The sequence below is a fragment of the Pollicipes pollicipes genome, unplaced genomic scaffold, assembly GCF_011947565.3.
Source record: "Pollicipes pollicipes isolate AB1234 unplaced genomic scaffold, Ppol_2.1 Scaffold_4740;HRSCAF=5597_pilon_pilon_pilon, whole genome shotgun sequence".
NCBI classification, from domain to species: Eukaryota; Metazoa; Arthropoda; class Thecostraca; order Pollicipedomorpha; family Pollicipedidae; genus Pollicipes; species Pollicipes pollicipes.
In genome coordinates this window covers 7,554,594-7,580,872 of record NW_023596545.1, presented here as the reverse complement: position 1 = coordinate 7,580,872, position 26,279 = coordinate 7,554,594, and the positions used below count along the sequence as shown (strand labels likewise).

At 52.7% G+C, this 26,279-nt stretch overlaps 1 protein-coding gene across 1 annotated transcript; it reads right to left on the bottom strand.

Annotated features, from left to right (window-relative positions):
• Nucleotides 1–3: 3 nt before the first annotated feature.
• Nucleotides 4–25,215, bottom strand: LOC119098968 (guanine nucleotide-binding protein G(o) subunit alpha-like). The gene is made up of 4 exons (XM_037222019.1): nucleotides 25,035–25,215; nucleotides 14,258–14,300; nucleotides 6,312–6,453; nucleotides 4–57 (listed from the first exon to the last, which is right to left on the bottom strand). Exons 1-4 carry the CDS (start codon nucleotides 25,150–25,152, stop codon nucleotides 4–6), a joined length of 357 nt encoding a protein of 118 aa, XP_037077914.1. The 5' UTR covers nucleotides 25,153–25,215.
• Nucleotides 25,216–26,279: the final 1,064 nt, after the last annotated feature.

The following is a 26,279-nucleotide window of genomic DNA, read 5'->3' as shown; positions in this document are numbered from 1 at the left end:
GCCTTACCGGTCGCGCCTGTTGGGTTCCTTGTTCTTCGTGCGCTCTATCCGCTGCCGCTGCCGCACCGGCACGTTCGTCGCTCAGCACTGCCGGTCTCGCACCAGGATGCTCGCCAGACCCAAAGCCCCCGCCCGGGAGTCAGCGCGGACAGTCCTCCGTACCTCGCCGGGCAGGCCGGCGACAAAAGCGCACGTGAGCGCGTTTTCCGGAAACCCCACCGCACAGAGCTGCGAGACGCCGGAGATCCGCCAGGAACACGTCAGTTGACTCACCAGGCAGCAGCCGTCGGCTGGTATATGCGTTGTACACGGCAAACTGATCCATCGCAAAGGCGTCATAGAGAGCGTCACGCACGGTGTCACTCGATTTGCGCATCTCCTCCGGCATCTGCAGCCAGACGGGAAACGCGCTACCCGTGGGTCGCGCCGGCAGAATGCTGGGCAGGTCTGCTCCACGATGACGGCAGAGCACGGCCGCCCTCGTGAACCACTCTACGCCGTCGGCCGTGCCATCGTACTCGGGGATGAATCGCGCGTCGAGTGGGCCTCCACCAGTCACCGCGGCCCCTCTGTCCACTCCGGCGTAGAGTCGACATCACCGGCGCTGTGACACTTGCAGCAACCGCTGTCACAGCGTCGCCACTGGCCGCGGCGGCCTCCGGCATGACGGCCGAAATAGCTTGTAAGAGAACGTAGCGTGTATTCGCCTGGACTCGTCCAAAAACCGACTGGCACCTGCGAGTGTCGGGTCCCTGCCGCTGCCTCAGCGGCCGACCATTGACCCCCGGCGAATCGGGAGACCCGCGGTCACGTGACGCCCCCCGGCACCCAGTCAGAGGTAGAGCTCGGAAGACAGCGAGGGCGAGGGCGCACACCCCGTACAATCACGCTACAGTCGGCAATAAAAAATAAGTGAAACACGTACGATAGTGCCGTGGTCCAAAAGATGCGATGTTGTTACACGACATGCAAAAAATATCGTACGCTTGCCGTGCGGACTATTCCTTTTTCCAGTGAAGCTTTTCGTTTGTGCCCATATTGCGAAGTCCTGCATGAATCCCTGCTGATCGCGTGTAACGTACAAGGTTTGACCCTCTTAGAACTGGGAAGGTGCTGATCACGAGAAAGCCGCACTGAACCCCACTCCCATGCAGGTGATATCTCCAGCATGACACAAACGGTAACCCAGGGCGTACAAGGCGTTGCCTCCCTCGTGACACAGGACTGCTATCCACTGCGACCCATACCTTATTAGCGGGACCCGATCACTGCCCTCCATCGTGACCGGTCCCCATCCCCAGCGCGACCGCGCCTGTATCTATAGTGTGACCTAGTCTCCGTTTGATACCGACCAGGACGTGTACTCACCCTGGCGGACTCAGGCCATTTCTGCCGCGAGGCGCGAGTCGGTCTAACTGCGAGTGAAGGGTGATGAGATACGTTGATGCAGTGTCAGAATGGGCATCGCTCAGTGGTCAAATCATGCTAATTTTGCCCAGAGTTGATGTGGCGAGAATAGCATGCTCAATTAATTCAGGCCAGCTCCAGAACACACGTGCCCAGCCAACGCCGGCTCCGACTGTCTGCCAGGCAAAATGAGTTTGAGGCAAAATGAGTCCGCACCGTTTCCTACCACCGGACCATCCCCTATGCCGCCTGGCCATCCCCTGTGCCGCCTAGCAGTCCCTTTTGCCACATAACAGTCTTCCGTGACACCTAGCGGTCTCCTGTGCCGCCTAACAGTCTCCTGTGCCGCCTGGCCATCCCCTGTGCCGTCTGACCGTCCCCTGTGTCGTCTGACAGTCTCCTGTGCTACCTGGCCGTCCCCTGTTTCGTCTGACCGTCCCCTGTGCCGCCTGGCCGTCCCCTGTGCCGCCTGGCCGTCTCCTGTGCCGTCTGACCGTCCCCTGTGCCACCTGGCCGTCCCCTGTGCCACCTGGCCGTCCCCTGTGCCGCCTGACTGTCTCTGTGCCGTCTGACCGTCCCCTGTGCCGCCTGGCCGTCTCCTGTGCCGTCTGATCGTCCCCTGTGCCGTCTGACCGTCCCCTGTGCCGCCTGGCCGTCCCCTGTGCCGTCTGACCGTCCCCTGTGCCGTCTGACCGTCCCCTGTGCCGCCTGGCCGTCTCCTGTGCCGTCTGACCGTCCCCTTTGCCGCCTGGCCGTCCCCTGTGCCACCTGGCCGTCTCATGTGCCGTCTGACCGTCCCCTGTGTCGTCTGATCGTCCCCTGTGCCACCTGGCCGTCCCCTGTGTCGTCTGATCGTCCCCTGTGCCGTCTGATCGTCCCCTGTGCCGTCTGACCGTCCCCTGTGCCGCCTGGCCGTCCCCTGTGTCGTCTGATCGTCCCCTGTGTCGTCTGACCGTCCCCTGTGTCGTCTGATCGTCCCCTGTGCCGTCTGACCGTCCCCTGTGTCGTCTGACAGTCTCCTGTGCTACCTGGCCGTCCCCTGTTTCGTCTGACCGTCCCCTGTGCAGTCTGGCCGTCTCCTGTGCCGCCTGGCCGTCTCCTGTGCCGCCTGACTGTCTCTGTGCCGCCTGGCCATCCCCTGTGCCGCCTGGCCGTCTCCTGTGCCGTCTGACCGTCCCCCGTGTCGTCTGACCGTCCCCTGTGTCGTCTGATCGTCCCCTGTGCCGCCCGACCGTCTCCTATGCCGCCTGGCCGTCGCGCCTGACGTTTCGCTGCGCCGCCGCCTCACTAACCTGAACGCGGCCGCCATCGACCTGGGCCGGTTAGGCCCCGACGCTGCCCGCCACAGCGGCGCTGCACTGACACAGGATTATCGCCTCTAACGGGATCGATGGCGCCCCGTGTCGAACACCAGCCACACATCTGCCGGCCGATCGGTCCGACGGCACCGATGACAGCGGCGCCGGCTGTGTACGCCACCGCGTGAGGCTCGCGGTCCGCCCGGCGGGAGGTGACGCTCCCCTCCACGACCATGTAGCCATCGGCAGAACCTGCGCTCGACTGCTTTGGACGAGGCAAGTTCGGCTGCTCTCTCTGAGACTGTGCATCATACTCCGATCATAAATTCAGTTCAGAGTTCGAATTCGAATTCGGGACGAGTCGATTAATTCTGCTCCAATCCAGCAGCAAAGTCTGTGGCTGGTTCCGATGTATATTTGAAAGGTGACGACTTCCATCACAATTGTTTTGAGTGGACAAGTCTTCTGTACATGGGCTAAATAAGACCACATTGCGGCTTTACTAATGCAATCAGACAGAACCACAATGTTGGTGATACAATCAGTGAGCGAGAGACAGACGAGCGAGACCATAGAAGGTGTCAGTGTTGTCAGTTGTGATGTAGAAAGAAGAATCCAAGGGTGGCCAACCTGGCTATGGCCCTCCCCCTAGGATGGCGTAAGTTGAGGAAAACTACCATGTTTCTAGACACAAGTGTGGAGTCATGGTCACGTCTCTGTCTCGTCTGCCTGCTGAGATCTGATGTCAATCCTCAAACACATTCCAACAAGTGTGGAGTCATTTTCACGTCTCTATCTCGTCTGCTTGCTGAGATCTGATGTCAATCCTTAAACACATCCCAACAAGTGTGGAGTCATGGTCACGTCTCTGTCTCGTCTGCCTGCTGAGATCTGATGTCAGTCCTCAAAGACGCCCCGACAAGCGTGGAGTCATGGTTGGCACATGGCAGCGCGGTACTCCCTGGACATGCCGACCTGCACTGCGGTCTATGCGACTGCCTGCTGTCTCTTCGTCCGAGCTGGCCGCTCTAGTAACGCTGCGACGCCATATCGTTAGGGTCTGGTCTTAATCGCACTCGCATTCTTCAGTTCCTTTGCATTTTGAACAGTTCATCTTTTTATGTTAATTCAATGGGGAAACCTAAGTCAGAGTGGTATCATCATGTTGCAGGAAAGCTGGCGCGGCCAGACGACTTACATGTAAAGGCTTCGGCACTTGCACAGCACACTTTTAAAGTTTTAAATATGCGCCCCGGTGGTCAGTGAAATATGACATGCTCGGGTGTGGGGGTGGGTCAATCTATCCACCCCTAAAACATAACAAGTGAAGGCAACTAGGTGCACCGATTTTCAGAGCCTCAGATCGGCGACGTTATTTACCTCTTACAAAGTCGAAATGACAAAACACCTTTGCGATAATATATGTTGTTGTTTAAATTCAGCATCAAGAACTACTCGAGGCAACAATTTGTTCAAAGCAAAAGGTTGATCGAGGTCACCTTAGGTCTGTGACCTTCCCTGGCCTGCATAAAGGTAGCCGTCTATTCGTGATCAATGAGCCTCAGACTACCCCATAATAAGTTGTCAAGTTAAAAAGCTGTTTGGTTTCAACTTTGATACGCTCTCCATACCTGACCCAATGCCAACGGAACTACAGCTTTAAGGAATGATTCAAATAAGGTATTCGTATCACAGCTGGCACCATTATTTGGGTCACCGTCGCCGTCTGTTGTGTTGGTTACACAGCGCTTCCACCAGTTAACTCCCCGACCGTCGGCGGGTGCTGTGGGGGCCTGAGCAGTACTGAATGATACTTGACTGTCATCCATGTATGCGTCGCAATTCGGCTTCTCTCCTTAGAATTGCTGCGATTCAAACTAGAGGCGGCCGCATGAAGCGGTTGGAATCCCTGTAATTTCAAGGAGATGATTCGGGTTGTGATGCATGAATATGTCATAGCCGAGCACCATCTAGGTTCTTTCGGGATTCCATACATCTGACGACGGCCAGGGAGTGAACTGGCCGAAACGTAGGTGATTAACACACCAGACAAAGACGAACATCAGTGCGCTTATTCCATCCGTGTCAATGGAACTAGTTGTAATTCTAGTTTTCATTGACTAATTGTCTAAAAGATCATCTCAAAGTTGTATAACTTCGTCCAAACCTCCTTTCTCGCGTTAGCTTGAAACATTCCCTGAGCATTGCCTTTGCCGACAACCATGGCCAGCCATGTGCTTGCTGCAGGTCAGCGACCTTCAAATGAACACATTATTTTTGCACAAGAATGAATTTTTTTCGTCGGAGTCAACGCAATGTTTAACCATCAAACTCCCTTAGGTTTTTCAAAAAGACATCCCTCAAGGCATTTCGACCCATTTTTATGAAGGAACGCAGTGTAAAAAGCAATTGAGCCGTCTTATCACCAAAATCCAATCAAATAGCTTTCCCATTCGTGGAACAGATGGCTGTTTACGGTGTAGGGTGCGAAAACAGCTCATTGGGAACAGGAAAACTGTACCAATCAGTGGGACGGAGGCGTTAGATAGCCTTGGACGGAGGCGACCAGTACCAAGTTGCAATTAATTACGCATTTGAGACAGACTAAACGTTCACGGCAACGCATCTTTGCAAAGGTTTCATACGCCGTATATCATAGGCCATACCTTCATTGACAAGTGTCTTCACCTCACCGACAACTGATAACATCACAGTCACAGAAAGAAATGGCAACACTCGTTTTCCTTGCTATAGAAAGACATCATCATTTACGTGGTTTATCTACATCATTCGGCACAATTCGTTCCCCTAATTAGAGAATATATTTTCAATATTCCGGATAATTCTGTTAGATTACGCGGTGGCCGAGGCCGTCCCAAGACCGCAGTCATGGGGACTGAAATCCGCTGCCAGCGCTCCCCTGATCAATTGCTGATCCTACCGATACGTCCACGATATGAGCAGCGAAAAAGTGGTGAAATGTGGTTTTGGGGTCAAAAAGTGGTTTGGGGTCAGTCGATAGCTTTGATCTCCGACCAAAAATCTGCGGCATCTGACATGATAGTCATCGGAGGCAAATTCGTAGAAGCGAATGATACCATTCGATATAAACCTGGGTTCCCCACCGTCTTACGTGCACAGTTAGAGAACCCGCCCAGAGCCTAGCATCTATATGTTTGACTAAAGAATAGACTACGACTTATATAGACACAATACAACTCCACGTTCCAAAAATATAATTCGATGCGAGTAATGCCGTTACCGCTGTTAATGGTACACATGGAGGCACAGCTGAATGGAGACCATGTGCCTTGGCACGTCTGTGGCTGTGTGTGTGTGTGTGTGTGTGTGTGTGTGTGTGTGTGTGTGTGTGTGTGTGTGTGTGTGTGTGTGCGTGCGTGCGTGCGTGCGTGCGTGAGTGCGTGCTTGCGTGCGTGCGTGAGTGTGTCAGTGCGTGCGTGCGTGCGTGCGTGCGTGCGTGCGTGCGTGCGTGCGTGCGTGCGTGCGTGCGTGCGTGGGAATTTCCGTCGCCGTCTTAGGCCTGGAAATGCGGGGGACCACAGACCGTCGAAGATTACATCGACCCTCGCCGAGACTTCGTCTTACCTCTCGCTCGTTGTTGGCGAATTGGATGCCCAGGTTGGTCATAGCTCTCAGGATCGCCACGAGTGACTGGATGGTATTGCTATAGACCACTGGACGATACTGCTTGAAGTCCTCCGCGGTGAACCCGCTCTCGTGAATAATTCTGAAAAAGGTACGAGAGCACAGGTGAGGGCCGCCAAAATTATATTATAACCTCTCGATTTGTGTCGTTGGGGCTTAACGACGCACCCACCTGCTGAGGCTACATGGCGTTGACTGTCTCTCACCTTGGCCGGAAGGGCGGGCACCGCGAAAATCGATCCCCGTACTTCTGTTTCCCAGACGTGCAATGGTCAACGCAGACGCGTTAACCACGGCACTAACGGCACCCGCTGCCCTCTCCACTTGAGGACGAACTTGCAGATAAGACTTTGTTGCCATTTCTACCAGTTTTATTTTAAACTTCCGGCAGCGAATACCATGACCGTAAGCAGACTGCGAACAGGGCGAGAAGAATCCGCGTAAGGGAAGGCACCCTTTACTAAATAATTAGCTTAGTCTGGTATGACTCTTGAAATGTGATGATTTAAGATTATCCCACAGTACACTCACACAATGAACTGGTTGGTGGAAGAACCCTCCTGCCGTAGAGATCTCGGTTGCCCCGCTCCTGACTCCGCAGGAGTTTTATCATTATTGACATCCATTTCATCATAACGACGCTGTTCGTGAGTATAATTCCTATACCTCCTTTCAATGGGGGAGGGGGGGGGGGCAACCCCTGCTGCAGTCCCATTTTTCCGGCCTATTAACCTGCAATGTTCTCAAACTGAAACAAACTTTAAAACGAAACATGCTAAATCCATAGTGATTATTTCCTTTTAAAGCTTGCATACTGTATTGTATTGGATTTTAGGCATGGCTTGATTATGCCACCGCCTGACATTCGCTTAGCCCCAAACTAATAACAAAACAACTTTGGTGAGAATGCACTGATTATGCAAGTGATAAATTAGAAGTTATGAGTCAGCAGCACTGCATCCAATCAAAGTTCTTAAGCTGATAACAAGAGACACACGATAATATCAGCGGAGGAGTTTCATAAATGAATGGGAGAGGAAACTTAAGACAGCACCCATGAAGACCACAGTCTTTTTGCTGTTATGGGTGACGTTCACAGATCCCCGCAATTTCGGCCTCAAATTGGGCCAATTCTGGCAACTGGGATATCCCCAAACAAAACAACACGGAGGCGGGGACCGGAAGGCTGTACAAAAGTTCCAATGGTCGACACGAAAAATGGACATACTAATGTGTATACAAAGACGAAATAGGCGTTCCTGCAAAATAAGCTCGTTGCGAAAAAGTTGGCGCTGAAAAATTGGTAAATGGGAGGGCAACCGGAGAGTCAGTCAAGCCAGATCAAACCGGATATTTGAACATTTGAATGTCTGAGATCTTTGCCGCACTATCTTCTGCCTTGCCAGTGAAGCCAAGTCGTCACTTGCCGCTTGCTGCACCCAAGACGCCACCAGACCAACTGGCCAAGACAACCAGGCTAACGCCTCAGCAACCATGTCGGTCAATGATCCATCCCGTGCATCCTCACACGCTCCCGCATTACCAGCGATATTTGCGATCAAAGTGGTCAGAGCTGCAGCGCGTTTATGGTACCCACGGCGGCTGAGGGCGTCGATAGGTAGCAGACATTCGAGGCGTGTATTCGTTGTCTTTCATTTCCCTTGCTTGGTAACAGGCTAAATAAGTCGGATAAAGCAGCGTCCCTTGTGTGCACCAGACAGCATGGGAGCCATTAACATAAATAAATTACCGGAAAAGGCCCTCCACCAGACAATGTCATCACACCGCCTTCGGAGGAGAAAAAAAAGATCAGCATGGTGACAGGAAGAACAGCGTGGTGACAGGAAGGATGTCTTGATGCGACATCGCTGCACTGAACGTGCACAACCGCTCCTTCCCCACCGGTCGGCGCGACGATCCCGGAGCCGCACCTGCCCTGGTAGGCTGTCTGATGACGCCGGTGCTAGGCGGCACAGTCTGCCCAACGCGGCAGCGGAGGGCGCGAGGCTGGGGGCAGTGACGGATTTGGGGAATAATGTTTGGGTCAGGGAGCTAGAATCGCTTTTGAACTAGGGTGGGAGTAAAAAATTACATCGCAAAAAGACCGTGCGGGAGTGAAAAAATCAATTCACGAAAGATGGAACTTATGAGCTCGTGACTGATGCTTCAGCAAACAAAGACATCTATTTCAAGTTGGCATGGACATAATATCAGGAGCCTGACAAACCTATTTCGTTGTTTAGCATCTTGGGCCATTAAAGTGATACAGAATACATTAACAAGCGCTCGGGCGAGGGGGCAAATTGACCCCCCCCCCACGAGGGCTTTTCCCAAATGGTTTCTGAACGGCGCGGCGTAGCCGCGCCAAATTTTGCATAGCTGTAGAAAATTGCATAGCGGATCGTCTGACATACAAATTTTGAATGTACCTTGTAATGTCGTTGACCTCTGACAGGTCACAGTCAGCCCATGGTTCCAGCGAAGGCAATTTCTAAGGAATCGTTCAATCTGATACAACAGCGGAGTGTTTGACGAAGACATACATCTCTGAGATGCTTTCTAAAACACCACAAATATTGAATGAGCAAAGTACGTTGATCTAAGGTTAGGTATGATGATCAGACCAAGGTCAAAACCAACCTGATTTATTACTCTGGGGCTTGCTGTATGGGATAGTTTCTGATGCTCCTTTCCAATTCATTGACAGCAGCAACCGCATTATACATCTCCAATTTACTTCTTAGAGGCCAGAACAGGCCATTGACCCGAGATGAACCGGGTAGAACGTTTTGTTTTAGGAACATACTGCCTAGCGTAATCTTTGTCGCTTATTCAAATGCAAAACGCAGATCAGTCTTGTATCATTTTAGTCACCATGGCGTTCAAAGGGTCAAACAAGGTCAATGACCTCAAATGGGCTCGTGACATTTTGCTTAGAGACAGTTGTCTAGGTTCTGGGGACGCTTTGGAGACCAACTTGGAATTTGACCTTGTTCGACCTTATTCGACTTGAAGGTCATGACCTAGGAAGCTGAAACCTAAACCTAAGTGAGTTCACGTATAGGTCAAGACATCCTGTAAATTTGGTGTCTCTAGCTTTCTTAGTCCCCAAGATCACAGAGGAGGGGGTCAAGTTGATACCCCCCACCCGAGCGAACGGTATCTAGCCGACCAACCGGGCGCGTGTTAAAGCATAGTAATTTTGTGACAGTGTTATGAACATAGCAAATTATTAACACCAATAATTTGGTGCTGCACTTTTCAATTCCCTTCCACAGCACTTTTAAAACAACACGAAGCAAAGGAACTCAAAGACAAAATAACAACAGAAAATTCAACAAGCATAAAACACAAAAAAACATGGTCTCCTACACATCAGCCATCATCAAGTCAAATACAATAGGCATACTTCTGGCTTCTGTTAAGATGGGGTCAGGGAAAACAAAATTTTGTCACTGTTTCTTACAAAATACCAATGCTTATTTCCATGAAAGTAGCCTATGCCTAACCTAAAGCGGCCGTACGTTATCTCATCCTGTATAGCCTGTTTGTATCACAACAGCAGTTGTGAGTTACTGATTCTTGCTCAATTCCTATTGCCACTTGCCATGCACTTGACCAACTTAACCTAACTTAGATAGCCCATATGATGAACATCATCTCAACCCACCTTTCTGCTGACAGCAGCACTTGTGATAAATACATGATATTTAGAGCTAGTTTTTTGGCTGGCTTCAACTTGCATTTTTATTTAGTTCATTTGTGTATGCTTGTTGACATCGGACAAAGTTGACAACACGCAAATCAAAACACTTTAAATCACTTTGAACAGCTTATTTTGATTGTCATGGTGAACCTACGTCAAATGCAATAATGGCTATGCTCCGCAACATAATTTCTCTTCTCCAAAAATAACATAACATTTAGATGACCATGCCAGTATTGCTGCTTGCCTTTTCAGCTGTAGCAAATGCATCCATTTGGGCTTGTTTTTTCATATTTAATGACAAAGTTTGACATGTTGGCTTCACATTTTAAACGGGGGGGTCTGACTATTTGTTACATACCAATATTTAACTCATATTATAATTCCTATGCAGCTTAGAGTATCCATGTGTTAAAAATATGGTGCATATATACAGTACAGTCATTTGCTGGTCAGCAAACCATGACAACCCTAGAAAACATCTGGTTAAAGCAGCCATGAGGGACCACCTTAAGAAATTTTGGGCAAATAACCAAGAATATGGAACAAAATAAGCCCATTGCATGCCTTGTGGCATCATAATTTGTCTTATGGTAAAACTCGATGCATTAAAACAGAAAATGGTTAATTCTTGTTACCAATCATGTGTTGAAAGCAAATAAGGTAAGCAAATACTTGGTCCGCAGGAGACTTACTGGCTTCTTCCTGCTCCATAAAAAACAAAAATTAAGTACCTTTTGCATGGTCTGCTGGCAGACAGAGTCATCCGATTCACCCCCCAAATATAAATATCAATGATGCCCACCAGCCTTCCAGATAAAAATGCGAAATAAGTAAGAGGTGCGCATGATAAACATCTCCAGAGAGCACAATTTCGCCATCAAACACTTCTGTATTAGTTGCGCCACGTCTGTCCCAAGGCTCCATTTGGCAGCATTATCATAGCCTTGCAAGGTAGACTGGTAAGTCAGACACTCGAAAGGCCTGGATTTATCATTATTGAGCACCGTCATGAACCAAAAAAACGTTTAACCAAAGGTTTAAGTGGGGGGGGGGGGGGGGGAAATGGCGGTAAAAATAAGTTCCGTGATTCAAATTGTCTCCTTCATTCCCTGTGAATTGTGCACGTTTGGGTGCATATCAAACATGCTCGGGCGGCTTGCGAATTAATCCAATTTATGTATGAAATACGCACAAGTTTGCAGTTTGAGGATCTTGCAGAGAAATTGTTCAAAATTTTAAGCAGCAGATGGTACCTCTAAAGACAATCGAAAAGGAAGGAAGAATAAAGTGGTAGCACACTGGCATGATACCAAGAAAAACAAAAGTAGATAAATAAATGTAAAGACCAGTATTTTCTCGCAAAATTTTGTAATCAGCTGATTTGACTTAAAATCTGTTAATACACGCACTCAAATGGTGAAATTCATCTTGTAAGTTTAATTTAAAAGAATTTCTTGAACTTTTCACCCCTGCACGTCGGGAGTGATGCGGTTTAGTGGTCAAGTTTCCTCGGGAAAATAGGAGTACGCAGAGCAAAATTCTCTACCAGGTCTTGCTGGTGTTTGCACCAGGCTCTGCTTTTGGTGGTGTGGTGGTGAGACCAAAAAATAGGGGATGCGTGAAAACCTTGCATTTGGCGCACAGCTGCAGATTGTAATGTATTTTGTAAACAAACCAAACTTAATGCGTGCAAGCGGCTGGGGTCGCTGGGGTTTTTGGGCTTGGAGGTACCTGGCGCCCTTGCTCTGTGCTCTGTGCAGGCAGGACATAGCCATAGGTGTCTAGGTTCTGTGGAGCCTCGTTTATGCTTGGTGGTTTCAAGTGGGCTCGGTTTTGGATGACATCTAAAAACCTCCGAAAGGGAAATAGGGTTTGGCATGTGCGATTAGACAATGTCAGGCAGGAGTGAAAAGTTCACATGAAATATGGGGAAAAGGAGTGAAAAATTTTTCCTCATGGGTTGTTGCTTTACACCCAAAGTCGGCAATTCTAGGACACTGGTTTGGGTAGATCGAATTTTGACGGTCAAGTTTTCACAGCTCTGATTTTTCAAGTCACGTTATTTCGCGGGGACACTGATTTCTTGGGGTATGTACCACAGACGTGGCCCCTCAAATCCATTTCTTCCACCTCTGCACAAAGATCACAACTACCCGGCATTACATGAAACGTCACCAAAGCCAGACGAAGTGGCGTACCTCAGTGACGGGGTGACGCTGTTAAGAGTTGCTGGTTAAGTGCTCGGTTCGTGATAGCTTTGTTGTCGTTTTTGCAATAACTAGTTATATGGATTTACATTGGTGAGCACTTCGCAACTCGGATATGCACATACTGCTAGTTCTACGCCTAAGCTGTTTTCAATGGCGACTGGGGCATAAAATAGTTGAATGTTTGAATGTCTTTGAGATATTTGAATGGGGTTAAATAAAAGCTTCGATATAGAATCAAATGCTTGGTAAATAAAGTCCGTGGCTTTTTGAAGGTGGGAGATAATCTTGAACACAGAACACGTGGAAAATTTATGAGGACACTCGTCGAAAATGTTACGAATATGTATGTTTTTATGTTCGAGCGAAGGCTAGCCTAGTTATCATTACATAGACATATGAAAACATTCAGAACCAGAAAGCCTTTGCTCAAGACCGTACGAACTTCCGCTGTCTACCTGTGGTTCACCCAAATATTGATGAAACCCGCTACCGCGACCAATTTGCAACAATTTGTACCGACTCACACTTGTACCAGATCCCCAATAACTGTCACGCATTACCAATGTAAAGTCCACCGGCCAAAGCCAGGAGTAACCAAAAATAAGACGGTTTCAATAGAACATTCCAATGCTTATTGGCTCAGAACTATTATCACCAAAAAATCCCAAACTGCATTGCGTGGGAGAGATATTGGCATCCATACAAGATATTACGTTACTACACACGTTGCGCAATATATCATTGGTAACATGTAATGCGTCCTAGTCTAGTTATTCTCTGTGTTCTCGGCTCTTTCTGTCACTATTGCTGCTACCTGGCATGCAAGTGAAATTGTCAAGTCATCGTAGGCCAGTGACGTTGGTTGCATTTCAGTCATGATATAAGCTGTATAGAGGGTAGCCAGTCGGTTTTCTTACTTCAGACTTGTAGGCGTTACTCTTTAGCCTGTGTGCATAATTGTTTACTGAAAGGTCGTTACAGCCACTGACCAGGGGCCTAGGTTAAAACTGATCTCTCGAACTTCACAGGTCATCGAATCGATGACACAATTTAAGGTCGAGCTGTTCTTTGCGAACTGGTTACTCAAGAAACATCAAAATCTTTGTGGCTGAAATCAATTAGCGGGAAACTTCAAATCGACTCCAATTTGATGGTCGAGCTGAGAAAACTTTGGACTTATATGCTTTATAAAATCTTGTCCGGAACAATTACTTTATCTAAAATCTCTCATTTTAACCTGCAACGTTCAACCTTGAACTCACAAGGGCGTATACCAACCGGAGGCGCACCGGAAGTCTTTCCTCGTTGGTGTAGGGGGAGGGGGGGGGGGGAGGCAGACGATGGATCTTTTGGTGATTTCCCCTCTAGCCAACCCCAATTGAGCCGGTTTGCCCCTCTCCTGGTACCCTTAGTTCCCGCGCCCCTGCTACCCTTCCCCTGTCAGCATTAAACCTGGGAGGTTTGAGAATGGGGGAAGTGAGCGGCCAGAGCGCATCTGTGGTGGAGTTTCAGGCCGGTCTGGTAAATGTTTGGTGTTGTGGACATGGGTCTGAGCGGTGCTGATTCAAGGATTACACATTACACATGTTTGAACAAAAATATTTAGCCGCAACACACATCGGATATAGCCTGAGCGACCCACAGTAAAATCGGAAATTTCTGAGACAAGTATTCCAGACTGCTTGTACTTTCCAAATGAGCTCAAATCATAGACTGACGTATTTGATAAATTGTCCAGGCTGCATCATCGTGTCTTCCGATGCTCATTTGATACAGCGGCATTAGATGCAGTCAGATGAATTACATAATGGTGTGTGATGGCTGTGCCAGTGACAACACACACGGCGATTGCACAGCGTAAGTCACAGCATCCGACGCACAATAGAGCACAGCGTCAAAGAGAAAACAAACCTTTACAGAAAAAAGATTGGTGGTTAAACTGAAATATTTTGCTTGTGGAAACTTACTTCATCTGTTTAACGATGGTACTTTTTCCGGATTCTCCAGCACCTAGAAGAAAAACAGCAGGGTATGACAGACGTTTGTAGTAAACAATACGCAGACTGTGGCTGAGAGCGTCATAGTTCCTCAGCTCAATGATTCACGTGCAACCTATTCAAGCACGTTTTGCGACATGCACGTCTTGGCTGGTCACCGAGCAATCACAGGGCAGCGTTGACACTGGTGACACGTGGGCTCTGTAACAGCGAACAGTCCGCGTCATCACACACCGCGGCTGGTAGTGGTGTCCAGACTCCTGGTGCCTCCCCATGCCCCTCAGGAGACCCGGACAGCCCGCGCCATCACACACCGCGGCTGGTGGTTCTCCACGTGTCCAGACTCCTGGTGCCTCCCCATGCCCTTCAGGAGGCCCCGACAGCCCGCGCCATCACACACCGCGGCTGGTGGTTCTCCACGTGTCCAGACTCCTGGTGCCTCCCCCATGCCCCTCAGGAGGCCTCGACAGCCCGCGTCATCACACGCCGCGGCTGGTGATTCTCCACGTGTCCAGACTCCTGGCGCCTCCCCCATGCCCCTCAGGAGGGCTCGACAGCCCGCGCCATCACACACCGCGGCTGGTGGTTCTCCATGTGTCCAGACTCCTGGTGCCTCCCCCATGCCCCTCGGGGGACCCGGACGGCCCGCGCGGACCACGCTCCGGGCACCGCTGCTCCGCCCTCACCCATGCTCCACGGGGAAGACTGCACGGTACAATTCAAGCCGCGAAGCCTCAAGCTGCGCGGAAAAAGGACGGCTCGGGAGAGGAATGTGCTAGCCTTTCCGGCTCATTTCTGGCCCGGGGAAGCCAGTCACGTGCGGGACTCTCAGTGAGGTCTCGTTTCATCTCTACGGTGTGAGGAAGATCTTGAGGAGGCAGAGGGCTCTTCCCTTATCGACCGAGCGCCCGTAAGGCTTCCGAGATTCACTGAAAGGGAATGTTTCACATTTGAATGTATTGAATTAAGCATTAGATGCGTAAGTTATTCGGTGCATTTACATATATATATATATATATATATATATATATATATATATATTTATATGTATATATATATATATATATATATGTATATGCATATATATATATATATATATATATATATATATATATATATATATATATATATATGTATATGTAAATGCACCGAATAACTTACGCATCTAATGCTTAATTCAACACATTCAAATGTGAAACATTCTCTTTCAGTGAATCCCGGAAGCCTTACGGGCGCTCGGTCGATAAGGGAAGAGCCCTCTGCCTCCTCAAGATCTTCCTCACACCTCACACTTTCAACCAATGTTATGCGCGGTACGATGACGTTATCGAACAATGGCGCATCGAGGAGCATATGTGCTAAACAGACATTTTGTTGTCTAGAGCAGTATCTTTCTCTTAAGAATATTAACGACAGTAGTACGTGAGATTGCTTCATCATATTTAATGCTTAAAGCAGCAATAATAGGTTTATTCCACGGAGAAAAACTAGGAGAACGGATATATATATATATATATATATATATATATATATATTGCTTCATCATATTTAATGCTTAAAGCAGTAATAATAGGTTTATTCCACGGAGAAAAACTAGGAGAGCGGATATATATATATATATATATATATATATATATATATATCCGTTCTCCTAGTTTTTCTCCGTGGAATAAACCTATTATTACTGTTTTAAGCATTAAATATGATGAAGCAATCTCACGTACTACTGTCGTTAATATTCTTAAGAGAAAGATACTGCTCTAGACAACAAAATGTCTGTTTAGTACATATGCTCCTCGATGCGCCATTGTTCGATAACGTCATCGTACCGTGTATAACATTGATTGAAAGCCAACTAACGGCCGTTACATTTGGAAATTGCACTCACAAACGCCGGAATAAATGACTTGACCATTATAATTTGCATTGGTCTCCAACGCCACATGGCTTATGGAATGGCAGGATCTGAATGACGTTATCATGACGTCAAATGCCAAGGTGACCTTGAAATGCTCTCCCCGAAATAGCCTTCCCATCTTCGTTGACGCGTAGCTCAGAAACTAGTTTGCTTCAGGCTTCAAGAAGGGCAGGTCTGTAAACTACACCAAACGATCTTCAAGATGGCTATTTCAGTTCAAAGCCTGACAGAAATGTGGAACACTCCCTTTAACGTGAACGTGGATTCAATCGCTTCGGGTCTACCATTCTAATATGTGATACACCATACTGTGCTAAGGGCCACTCGAAATACAAATACAGCTGAGGCAAGTCTGGATGACCCGTACCGAGGATAAGGTTAGGAAGGGCGTGTCAATCAGGTCTTGGGACGTGCAGCAGCCCGCCAACCGGGCTTCAGCACTGGTGTGTTGCAACATGTAGCTTTTTACCTTGTAGCCGATGCGGGTCACAGCACTTTTCTGCCTGACTGACTGTGTTCCGGACAGCCCTTAACAAGGTATCGTGTGTTGGGTCTTGGCATGAAGAGGCTCAAATGACTTCATTGATGGTTTTGGTTTCCGTAATTTAATCTTCTTCTAGGTGAGGGCCACGGAGACCTTTTGCCTTAGCCATCTCTGTTTGGAGCGCCTCTTGGTAGTGTCGTGTATCTGTTGTAACGATGTGGGAGATCGAATTTGTTCTTTGGTATCGTTTTGTTGATAGAACATGCACAGGTTCAGAACATTTTCTGTCTTTCGCACGCCCTAAGTTTTGTATCGTAATTTTTACCTAACATTTTCTGTAATTTCTGACCATGAAGACTGCATTGAAACGTCGCACATATCATTTCCCGATATCTTCTTAACCAGCTACTCCAGGTGCACATCCAAAATCGATGACTTTCAGCACAACACTTCACAGTGGCTCTAGTATCCCACACGCTAAACATGCACAACATTCGCCGACCCAACAAGAGGAGCAAGCCCTGCAGCATGTTGCATAAGTTCCGCGGCCAGTTGTAGCCTCAGGCGATTAACGCTGGCCCAATCTCCTCCTGCCTTTCCAGCAGCGCAACGACGCTCGACGAGAGCGCTCAGAGGCAAATTGAGCCTAGTGACTGAAGCGCTCGTGAAATTTACAAGGCTCACTCAGACTCTGAGCAAACTCCGAAGGAACACTCGGCCGGCCGGATTTGCCTCAACAATCTCTGGTCTTTTCTCAGAAGATCTCTCCCCCTAATCCCCCTGCCTGATCGCATCTCTCTTACGGTCTTACTGCCTTCCCACGCGACCTCTTTTGATGTTGTCATTAATGAGCCTGTTTGCCCACGTCCTTATGAATGGCTGCCGTCGTAGCTATCATTGATTAGTTCCGTGCTCGTGTTTTCACTCCACGGCGTTTACCCACTTGCGTGTTGCAGCCCCATTAACTATGTGTGTGCTCTCGTCGTATTTGCCACTCCCTGCTCTGCCCTGCGTGGCTCTGTCACCCACTCCTTGCTGCGGCCTCCCCCGCTCTGCCGCCTGCTACCCGCCCTGGCGTCCACTCCCCGCTCTGACGCTTGCTCCCCGCTCTGTCGTGGGCCCCCACCCTGACGTCCGCTCCCCGCTCTGACGCCCGCTCCCCTGCTCTATCGCTTACTCCTCGCTCTGGCGTCTGCTCCCCGCTCTAACGCCCGCTCCCCGCCCTGACGCCCGCTCCCCGCTCTGACGATTGTTCCCCGCTCTGCCATAGGCTCCCGCCCTGCCGTCCGCCCCCCGCCCTGTCGTCCGCTCCCCGCCGTGCCGTCCGCTCCCCGCCGTGCCGTCCGCTCCCCGCCCTGACGCCCGCTCCCCGCCCTGTCGTCCGCTCCCCGCCGTGCCGTCCGCTCCTCGCCCTAACGCCCGCTCCCCGCCCTGACACCTGCTCCCCGCCCTGACGCCCGCTCCTCGCCCTGACGCCTGCTTCCCGCTCTGTCGCTCACCCCCCGCTCTGCCGCCCACTTCCCGCTCTGCCGTCCGCCGGCGCCGCAGACCGATCGCCGGAACGGTGGTCGGGCGAGCGGCGATAGGGGACGCGTATCCGCTGATAGGGGACGCGTCCGACGGCGGTCGGCTGCCCGACGCCGGACGCCGCGCACGGCCGGAAGCTCGCCGCCGCTCCAGCGGACGCGGACAGGAAGCCGACCCGGGTGCGCTGAGAGGTTCGACCGGCGTGATGCTGGCGCCGGGGTCCGAGTGGGATGCTGCCGCACCTGCCGCTATGGACGCGGTGTCGGGTTCTGTCCCCTGACGACGCCAGCAGAGTCGCGAGGAGTATATGTGAAGTGTTTGCTGGCTTGGTATCTACAGTCATGCAGACAAAATGGCCTGTTTAGTCCGTCTTGGTCTTATTTCTGATCATGTCAGTAGTTCTCACCTTCATTATGACTAAGCCCCTAGGCGACGCGATCAAGTCAAGATAAGATGCTACCACCTACCGCCCGATTTGGCGTAGCATCAGACTGGAGCAGTCATCGCAAGGGTTACCGCAGCGGCATCTATCCGTCATTTCTTGAAAATAGATCGGGGTATGGATTGCGTCCGTCATGACGTTTCGAACTATGGCAGTGATACCTCGAGCCGCTACCAGGGCAGCAACTGCCGCCTACTGTGGAATCAGTTACACTGAAATAGACCTACTGTGACAATTTATGCTCGCCACCAGCCCTTGAAACGCAGAGAGCACGATTCCTGCTCGTGGGTTAGGCCTGCAAAACCCAACGCCAGGTGACTCAGAGACCCGGAATGGCCCGCTCGCCGCTGGTTCGTATCCGATGACCCACTGCCAGGCGTCAAGCTCCGATGGCGATATCAACCCAGCTGCTCGGGTGCCGCGATCTCAGTCCAGCCGCTCGGGCGTCAGCCGCCCCTCGTCGCAGCTCAGCCCAGCTGCTCGGGTGCCGCGATCTCAGTCCAGCCGCTCGGGTGCTGCGATCTCAGTCCAGCCGCTCGGGCGTCAGCCGCATCTCGCCACAGCTCAGCCCAGCTGCTCGGGTGCCGCGATCTCAGCCCAGCCGATCGGGTGCCGCGATCTCACCCCAGCCGCTCGGGCGTTAGCCGCCCCTCGTCGCAGCCAAGCTGCTCAGGTGCCGCGATCTCAGCCCGGCCGCTCGGGCGTCAGCCGCATCTCGTCACAGCTCAGCCCAGCTGCTCAGGTGCCGCGATCTCAGTCCAGCCGCTCAGGCGTCAGCCGCCCCTCGTCGCAGCTCAGCCCAGCTGCTCATGTGCCGCGATCTCAGTCTGGCTGCTCGGGTGTCGCAATCTCACCCCAGCCGCTCGGGCGTCAGCAGCGTCTCGTCACAGCTCAGCCCAGCTGCTCGGGTGCCGCGATCTCAGCCCGGCCGCTTGGGTGCCGCGATCTCAGTCCAGCCGCTCGGGCGTCAGCCGCCCCTCGCCGCAGCTCCGCCCAGCTGCTCGGGTGCCGCGTTCTCAGTCCTGCCGCTCGGGCGTCAGCCGCCCCTCGTCGCAGCTCACCCCAGCTGCTCGGGTGCCGCGATCTCAGCTCGACCGCTCGGGTGCCGCGACCTCACCCCAGCCGCTCAGGCGTCAGCCGCCTCTCGTCACAGCTCACCCCAGCTGCTCGGGTGCCGCGATCTCAGCTCGACCGCTCGGGTGCCGCGACCTCACCCCAGCCGCTCAGGCGTCAGCCGCCTCTCGTCGCAGTTCAGCCCAGCTGCTCAGGTGCCGCGATATCAGTCCAGCCGCTCGGGCGTCAGCCGCCTGTCGTCACGGCTCGGCCCAGCTGCTCGGGTGCCGCGATCTCAGCCCGGGCGCTTGGGTGCCGCGATCTCAGTCCAGCCGCTCGGGCGTCAGCCGCCCCTCGTCGCATCTCCGCCCAGCTGCTCGGGTGCCGCGTTCTCAGTCCTGCCGCTCGGACGTCAGCCACCCCTCGCCGCAGCTCAGCCCAGCTGCTCGGGTGCCGCGATCTCAGCTCAGCCGCTCGGGTGTCGCGACCTCACCCCAGCCGCTCAGGTGTTAGCCGCCCCTCGTCGCAGCTCAGCCCAGCTGCTCGGGTGCCGCGATCTCAGCCTGGCTGCTCGGGTGCTGCGATCTCACCCCAGCCGCTCGGGCGTCAGCAGCGTCTCGTCGCAGCTCAGCCCAGCTGCTCGGGTGCCGCGATCTCAGCCCGGCCGCTTGGGTGCCGCGATCTCAGTCCATCCGCTCGGGCATCAGCCGCCTCTCGTCGCAGCTCCGCCCAGCTGCTCGGGTGCCACGTTCTCAGTCCTGCCGCTCGGGCGCCAGCCGCCCCTCGTCGCAGCTCAGCCCAGCTGCTCGGGTGCCGCGATCTCAGCCCAGCCGCTCGGGCGTCAACCGCCTGTCGTCACAGCTCAGCCCAGCTGCTCAGGTGCCGCGATCTCAGCCCAGCTGCTCGGGTGTCGCGATCTCAGCCCAGCCGCTCGGGTGCCGCGATCTCAGCCCAGCCGCTCGGGTGTCATCTGCCTCTCGTCGCAGGTCAGCCCAGCTGCTAAGGTGCCGCGATCTCAGTCCAGCTGCTCGGGTGCCGCGATCTCAGCCCAGCTGCTCGGGTGCCGCGATCTCACCGCAGCCGCTCGGGTGCCGCGATCTCAGCCCAGCCGCTCGGACGTCAGCCGCATCTCGTCACAGCTCAGCCCAGCCGCTCGGGTGCTGCGATCTCAGCCCAGCCGCTCGGGCGTCAGCTCATCGCAGCTCAGCCCAGGGGCACTGCCCCGCGCGAACTCTGCTGGGCGTGACGGCGCTCACGCTCCGTTAGCCGCGGCAGTCCCTAGTCAGAACTGTGCAGCTGGCTGCACGGCGGCGTTAGCTGACAACTTGCCGAGGTGGATAGCTGTGCTCTCAAGTGTTCTGGCTCACTGACCTGTCGCCAGCCAGCGCCGGTCAAATACGGACGTGTTTACCGACCACTACTCATAGGGAATATCTGGTGCCGAGACACATGGGAAAATCAATAACTTACAGCGCGGTGGGGCTCGTGCTTTCAGTCGATGGGCGACAGTTAAATCAGTTTTATACGGAGCAGCCAACGATTACCGTTGTGTAGCGCTCCGATAGCTGATTTCCAGATGACGCACACAGAATCTGTGACCAATAAGACGTTAAATGTAAAAGATTACCGTGTTCACCCCGGCCTCAGCGGGAAACTATTGCTTTCCCCAATGTCACGCCCCCTTACAACCCCAAACGACCATACACCAATTGCGCACCTTCCACAGCCACATTGCATGCACATCTCAAGCCAGATATAGCTGGGAGCGCCATCGACTGAAAGCACTAGACCCGACGGACGATGCGCCGGAGCTCCATCTCGCCACGGCCAGGTCGCCACGCCGCGCCCCCTGCCCGGGACCTCATTAAGGTGACGTCGGAGGCGCCGGACTGCTGCTGGCTCGGTGCTTCCGAGCAGTGCTCCCCCGGTGTCACCACCGGCTGTCCGGTATCCAGTCGCCGGGCGGCTATTTCTGGCGCGGTGTTAGCACGCGGGGTCAAGGCACATCGCTCGGTGGCGGACTAACTGGTCTCCGTCTCTCCCGCGTTACGCCACGCTCGCGGTCGCGACCGACTGATCTCCGTCTCTCCCGCGTTAAGTCACGCTCGCGGCCGGGGCTGACTGGTCTCCGTCTCTCCCGCGTTACGCCACGCTCGCGGCCGGGGCTGACTGGTCTCCGTCTCTCCCGCGTTACGTCACGCTCGCGGCCGGGACCGACTGGTCTCCGTCTCTCCCGCGTTACGCCACGCTCGCGGCCGGGGCTGACTGGTCTCCGTCTCTCCCACGCCACGGCCCGCTCGCGGGCGGGACCTCTCGCGGTCTCCGTCTCCCCCGTGACTGTCAGCTCTCGTTCGCCGATAGGGCTGTCAGGTCTCAGTCACTGCGGCCACTGCGGGGAGTCGACCACTGCTTGGACAGCAGCTATTGGCCACGGCCCCAACCTCTCCCGCCCAGTCCCGCGGCTTCCGGCGATCAAAAGGCGGGTGGTTCCCCCGCGCTGACACTGGCACCTGCATCAACGCCAGACTTCAGGCCGGCACCACCGCAGGAGGCTCCGCGCGCCGCTACCCGGACCCGGATCCAAGTGGGGACCGGTGCTGGAGCCGGCGAGCCCGGTCGGCAAGCCGCACCACTGCGGTCGCTGGCACATCCCCCCCCCCCCCCCCCGCCACATGAATCGCGTCTGCATGCAGGCGACGACCAAACGCTTGGCATTTTAACGTGAACGATGACAGTTAGGATGCCGGCGGCTGGTGCTTTGCGAATGAAATCGCGAAGGGTAAAGATGGCGGATGCCTTTTGGGACATTGCATGTCACTTGCAGGTGATTTAACTTCGCCTTTATAGCTTAACCTTCACTACAGAATGCTGTAGTGAAAAGCAAATCATCGCAACGTGCGGAAGAAACAATTGTATGGAATAAGATCCGCTTGGTCCAAAGTCAATCAAGCTAGCCATCAATTGCCCTTCGGCTACAATTTTACGGAGCATGTGTCCCATTTTCCAGGGATATAGCCAAGAGCCAAACATCATTCAGTCATTCTAAGGACTACACAACACCTGGCAGCGGCCGAAGAGTTGTGTAGAGACTAACACACTAGACGAGGACAATAGCCCGAACGATGGTTCCACATGCTGTCGCTCTTCGGCTTTCGATACACTTATTGATGCTCTGGTGATTTCCGTGAATCCACTTACATTGCTGCGGATACCTGTCGTGACCACCAGTGTTGTTAACAGAGTGCAGCAACGTATTCATACCTTTTGGTGCTAAACATTCATCACATGACGGGGCTGGGTTACATAGCGTAATTTTTGGTCATTTTTTGTGGCTCGATCATTCGGAAGTTGTGGCATACTCTTCGGATCAGTCAAATGTCTTTATTCTTTGCTAGAACCTGCTCTTAACGCTAGAATAATTTTGTTACTTTTTGCTCTCAGCATAAGGATAGCAGGGGGCGAGTTCTGAGGGTAGCAGGGGACGAGGTGGCGGCAACGATGTTTTCTTTGTGACGGTGTTTCAGTCGGTGGTGTTACGAAAGAAGACAAAAGTCAAAAGGGACGACATTTCGGTAGTATGATATCTGTTCGAAATGAAAACCGCCTTCTTGAATTACAAGCCGCTGCTGCTAGCGTGGAAGTTATTTAGACGTGTCTTTGCGGGGCCCAGTGCCTAGTGTGATAAGAAGGGGTTAAAGCCTCAGGTTTTACCGCATTATGTGATTGTGTGATGCATATAACCGACCTTTTAACTAGGAAACATTGTTCAAGCGAATACGCCATTATTATCACGGCATATCAAAAGGGTGTTCGACGTTTCAGAACAGCGGTTTTTGTGACTTGTGGCCACATGCACCGCCTTGGAAGGCCATGTCAAGCCCTTATTTCAGAACACATTTAAGCAATCTTGATTATCCGTTGAAGTAGAGCCTCCTGATTTCATGAGGGTCAGATAAAAGAAATGAAGATCACCCACCCTCTTGACGCGTTACAGTGACTCCTAAAGCCCATGCCTCTCAACAGATAGGCGCAGTTCCGTCATTGGATATGTGAAAAGACAATCTACGAGTAGAACAAACTTTCATGCCAACAACTTTTGCGTGTGCTGGCGTATCTACGGAAAGCACCGTAGAGAACATATCAAAAATTTTCATATATACGTGATAAATTCAACGGACTCGAGCCTTGAGTACGACATAAGTCGGATGTCGACAACTGGCTTACTTCAGCTGTGTTCACGAATGGTTGATGACCCGATTATGGACAGTGTGTTTTCCATGCGTCATTGATGAACGCACGCGACACACCCACGCGTCTTGGATTCGTAACCTTTTTACTGGAAGATGCACAGCTACAGATGTAATGATAAAGATGGCGTTGGTTTGCGGCACATATGCACACGCACGCGGGCAGCAAACCGACAACGCTAGAACTGGGGGCAGGTAGCCGTGGGAGCCATCTCAATGCAGGCCCGTAGCGGTGGCGTGGCTTTAGTTGTCTCCGTGGTTGTCTTGCACGAAGCGCCTCATTGATGTGCGGCATTTGGCGTGCTCCTGGACAGCCCTTTTTTGACCTGTCTTTTTGCCATTTCGTCACGTGCCGTTTGTCTTTTTAGCATGTAAACGTGTCGCTTTTCGCTTTTACGGTGCCTATCAACCGACCAAACGCACACCGACTGATATTTTGGCCCATCCATCAGGCGCTCTTGTAGCGGGAACGGAGGAATCGAGGCTTATGGCCCCGAATAGCTTTTGAAAGTCGACATGAGCCTTTACCGAAGAATGAATAGAATATCCTCGACATGGAGTTCCCCATCTTTTGCATGTCTTAACGCACCTCATCGTGGCACTTCTTGTCAGCTTCCCTTATAACCGTTCATCAATTCTCTGTCGTCCTCTCAGTAGTCATTGGTTAGTTTAGAGCTTATTCGTTAATCATTCCACCGTAGAAACCTTTTCGAACGTCGTCATTTATCACCCGACAAAATGCATGAACCGCTCTCACATTTCAGCCTGATCTTAAATCCGCGGCGAGACCAAAGTTGGCTGCTGCCTGTCCCAAAGACCTTTTCGGGAGGGCCTGTGGGCGGAATGTGGCATGCGGGGGAGGGGGAGCGAGGAGAGAGCGCCAGCGCAGCCCACGTGTGCCCATGAACGCCACTGGGGCCGCCCACGACGCCCATTCGGTCGCCCAAACTGTTATGACTGGGCGCAAATGACGACCAGCGGGACCCGGCCCGCCTGCAGCCAAGCGCATGTTTATAGCCCCGCAGCCGGCACACTACACGGCCCGTGTATCGACCCGCGCTGCCCCGCCCACTCACCCAGGAGCAACAGCTTGATGTCCTTCGCCGCCTGCATGCCGTCCTCCTTCAGGTTCTTCTCGATCTGCTTGCTGCGCGCCATCGCGGCGCGCTCCTCGGCCGAGAGCGCGCAGCCCATGGCCTGGGGCGGGGGTGCGGCTCACCACCACTGGCACCGCACCGCCTCCGCCCCTCCCGGCACCCGACCGCCGGCTGCCGCCCCGCCGCCCGCGCCGCTGCTGCTCCGCCTGCAGACGGCCGCTGCGCGTTGCCATGGCGACCGTCCGTCTGGCGCACAAGCGCCGTGACGCAGCCGTCGATCGATGGGTGAGGTGAGCGGCGGCGCGCGATTTTTACGAGGTAACTCTGCGCGCTGGAGGTGGCGCCGCTGCGGTCAGGGAGCGAGTGGGCGTTTTGTGGGAGGACTCGGGAGACTGGCGGCACGCTCCCGACGTCCTCCCCAGAAATGTTGACTTTGAGTGCAGAGGCAGCTGACGTGAATTGTGCCTAGGACCCCGACGGTGCCAAAGAAGTAACCGTCACTCAGCCTTTTTTGTCTCATACCGTCTTGACGGTTTGACTGCATCAAACTTTGCGGCCAAAACACATCGACTCCACGATGCCTTGCTTGCCCTGTCTCCAAGGAAATGTGCGGCAACGCGGTTGGGAGTGACGGAAGCGAGGCATAATTGGCGGGGTGCATTCCTGGATTGTTTTGCGTCAAACCGTCACTCAGGGCTGCTGTAGCGATGCAGTGTGTGGCAAATTGCCGCTTGTCCAGTGACAAGGAATAGCGAGACGCGGGACGCGCCGAAGAACGGCTTCGCTAGAATATTAAGCAGGCTGAGGGGGCATGTTAAATAGCAGTAGCTAAGCACAACAAGGTCGCTTGATGCCGGAGAGCCGCGCCGCGCTGGGGACTGTCCGCTTTAGTTCGCACTGAGCCGCTGTAGCGGAGCCTCGCAGTGATAACAAGGAATGTCACGTGATGTCATGGTCCTCAAACGAGGACAATGTCAAGAGCTAAGGAATCGGTCCGCCCCTCTCACGCGCAAGCGCCATCGGCAGATCTCAAGTGCATGCGCCCTCCGGCCCGGTCGTGTGACGCCTGTGCCCACAAGCATCTGCAGCTTACCCGTACACGCATGCAGCTCTACGTCACAAATTGTGCGTCATTTTCATGCTCGGTAGCACGATGGAGTTATTCTTAGGCCAGAAAACACGCCATTGATGAGACAGCGCGGCCGTAGTGCGGCATACACTGAG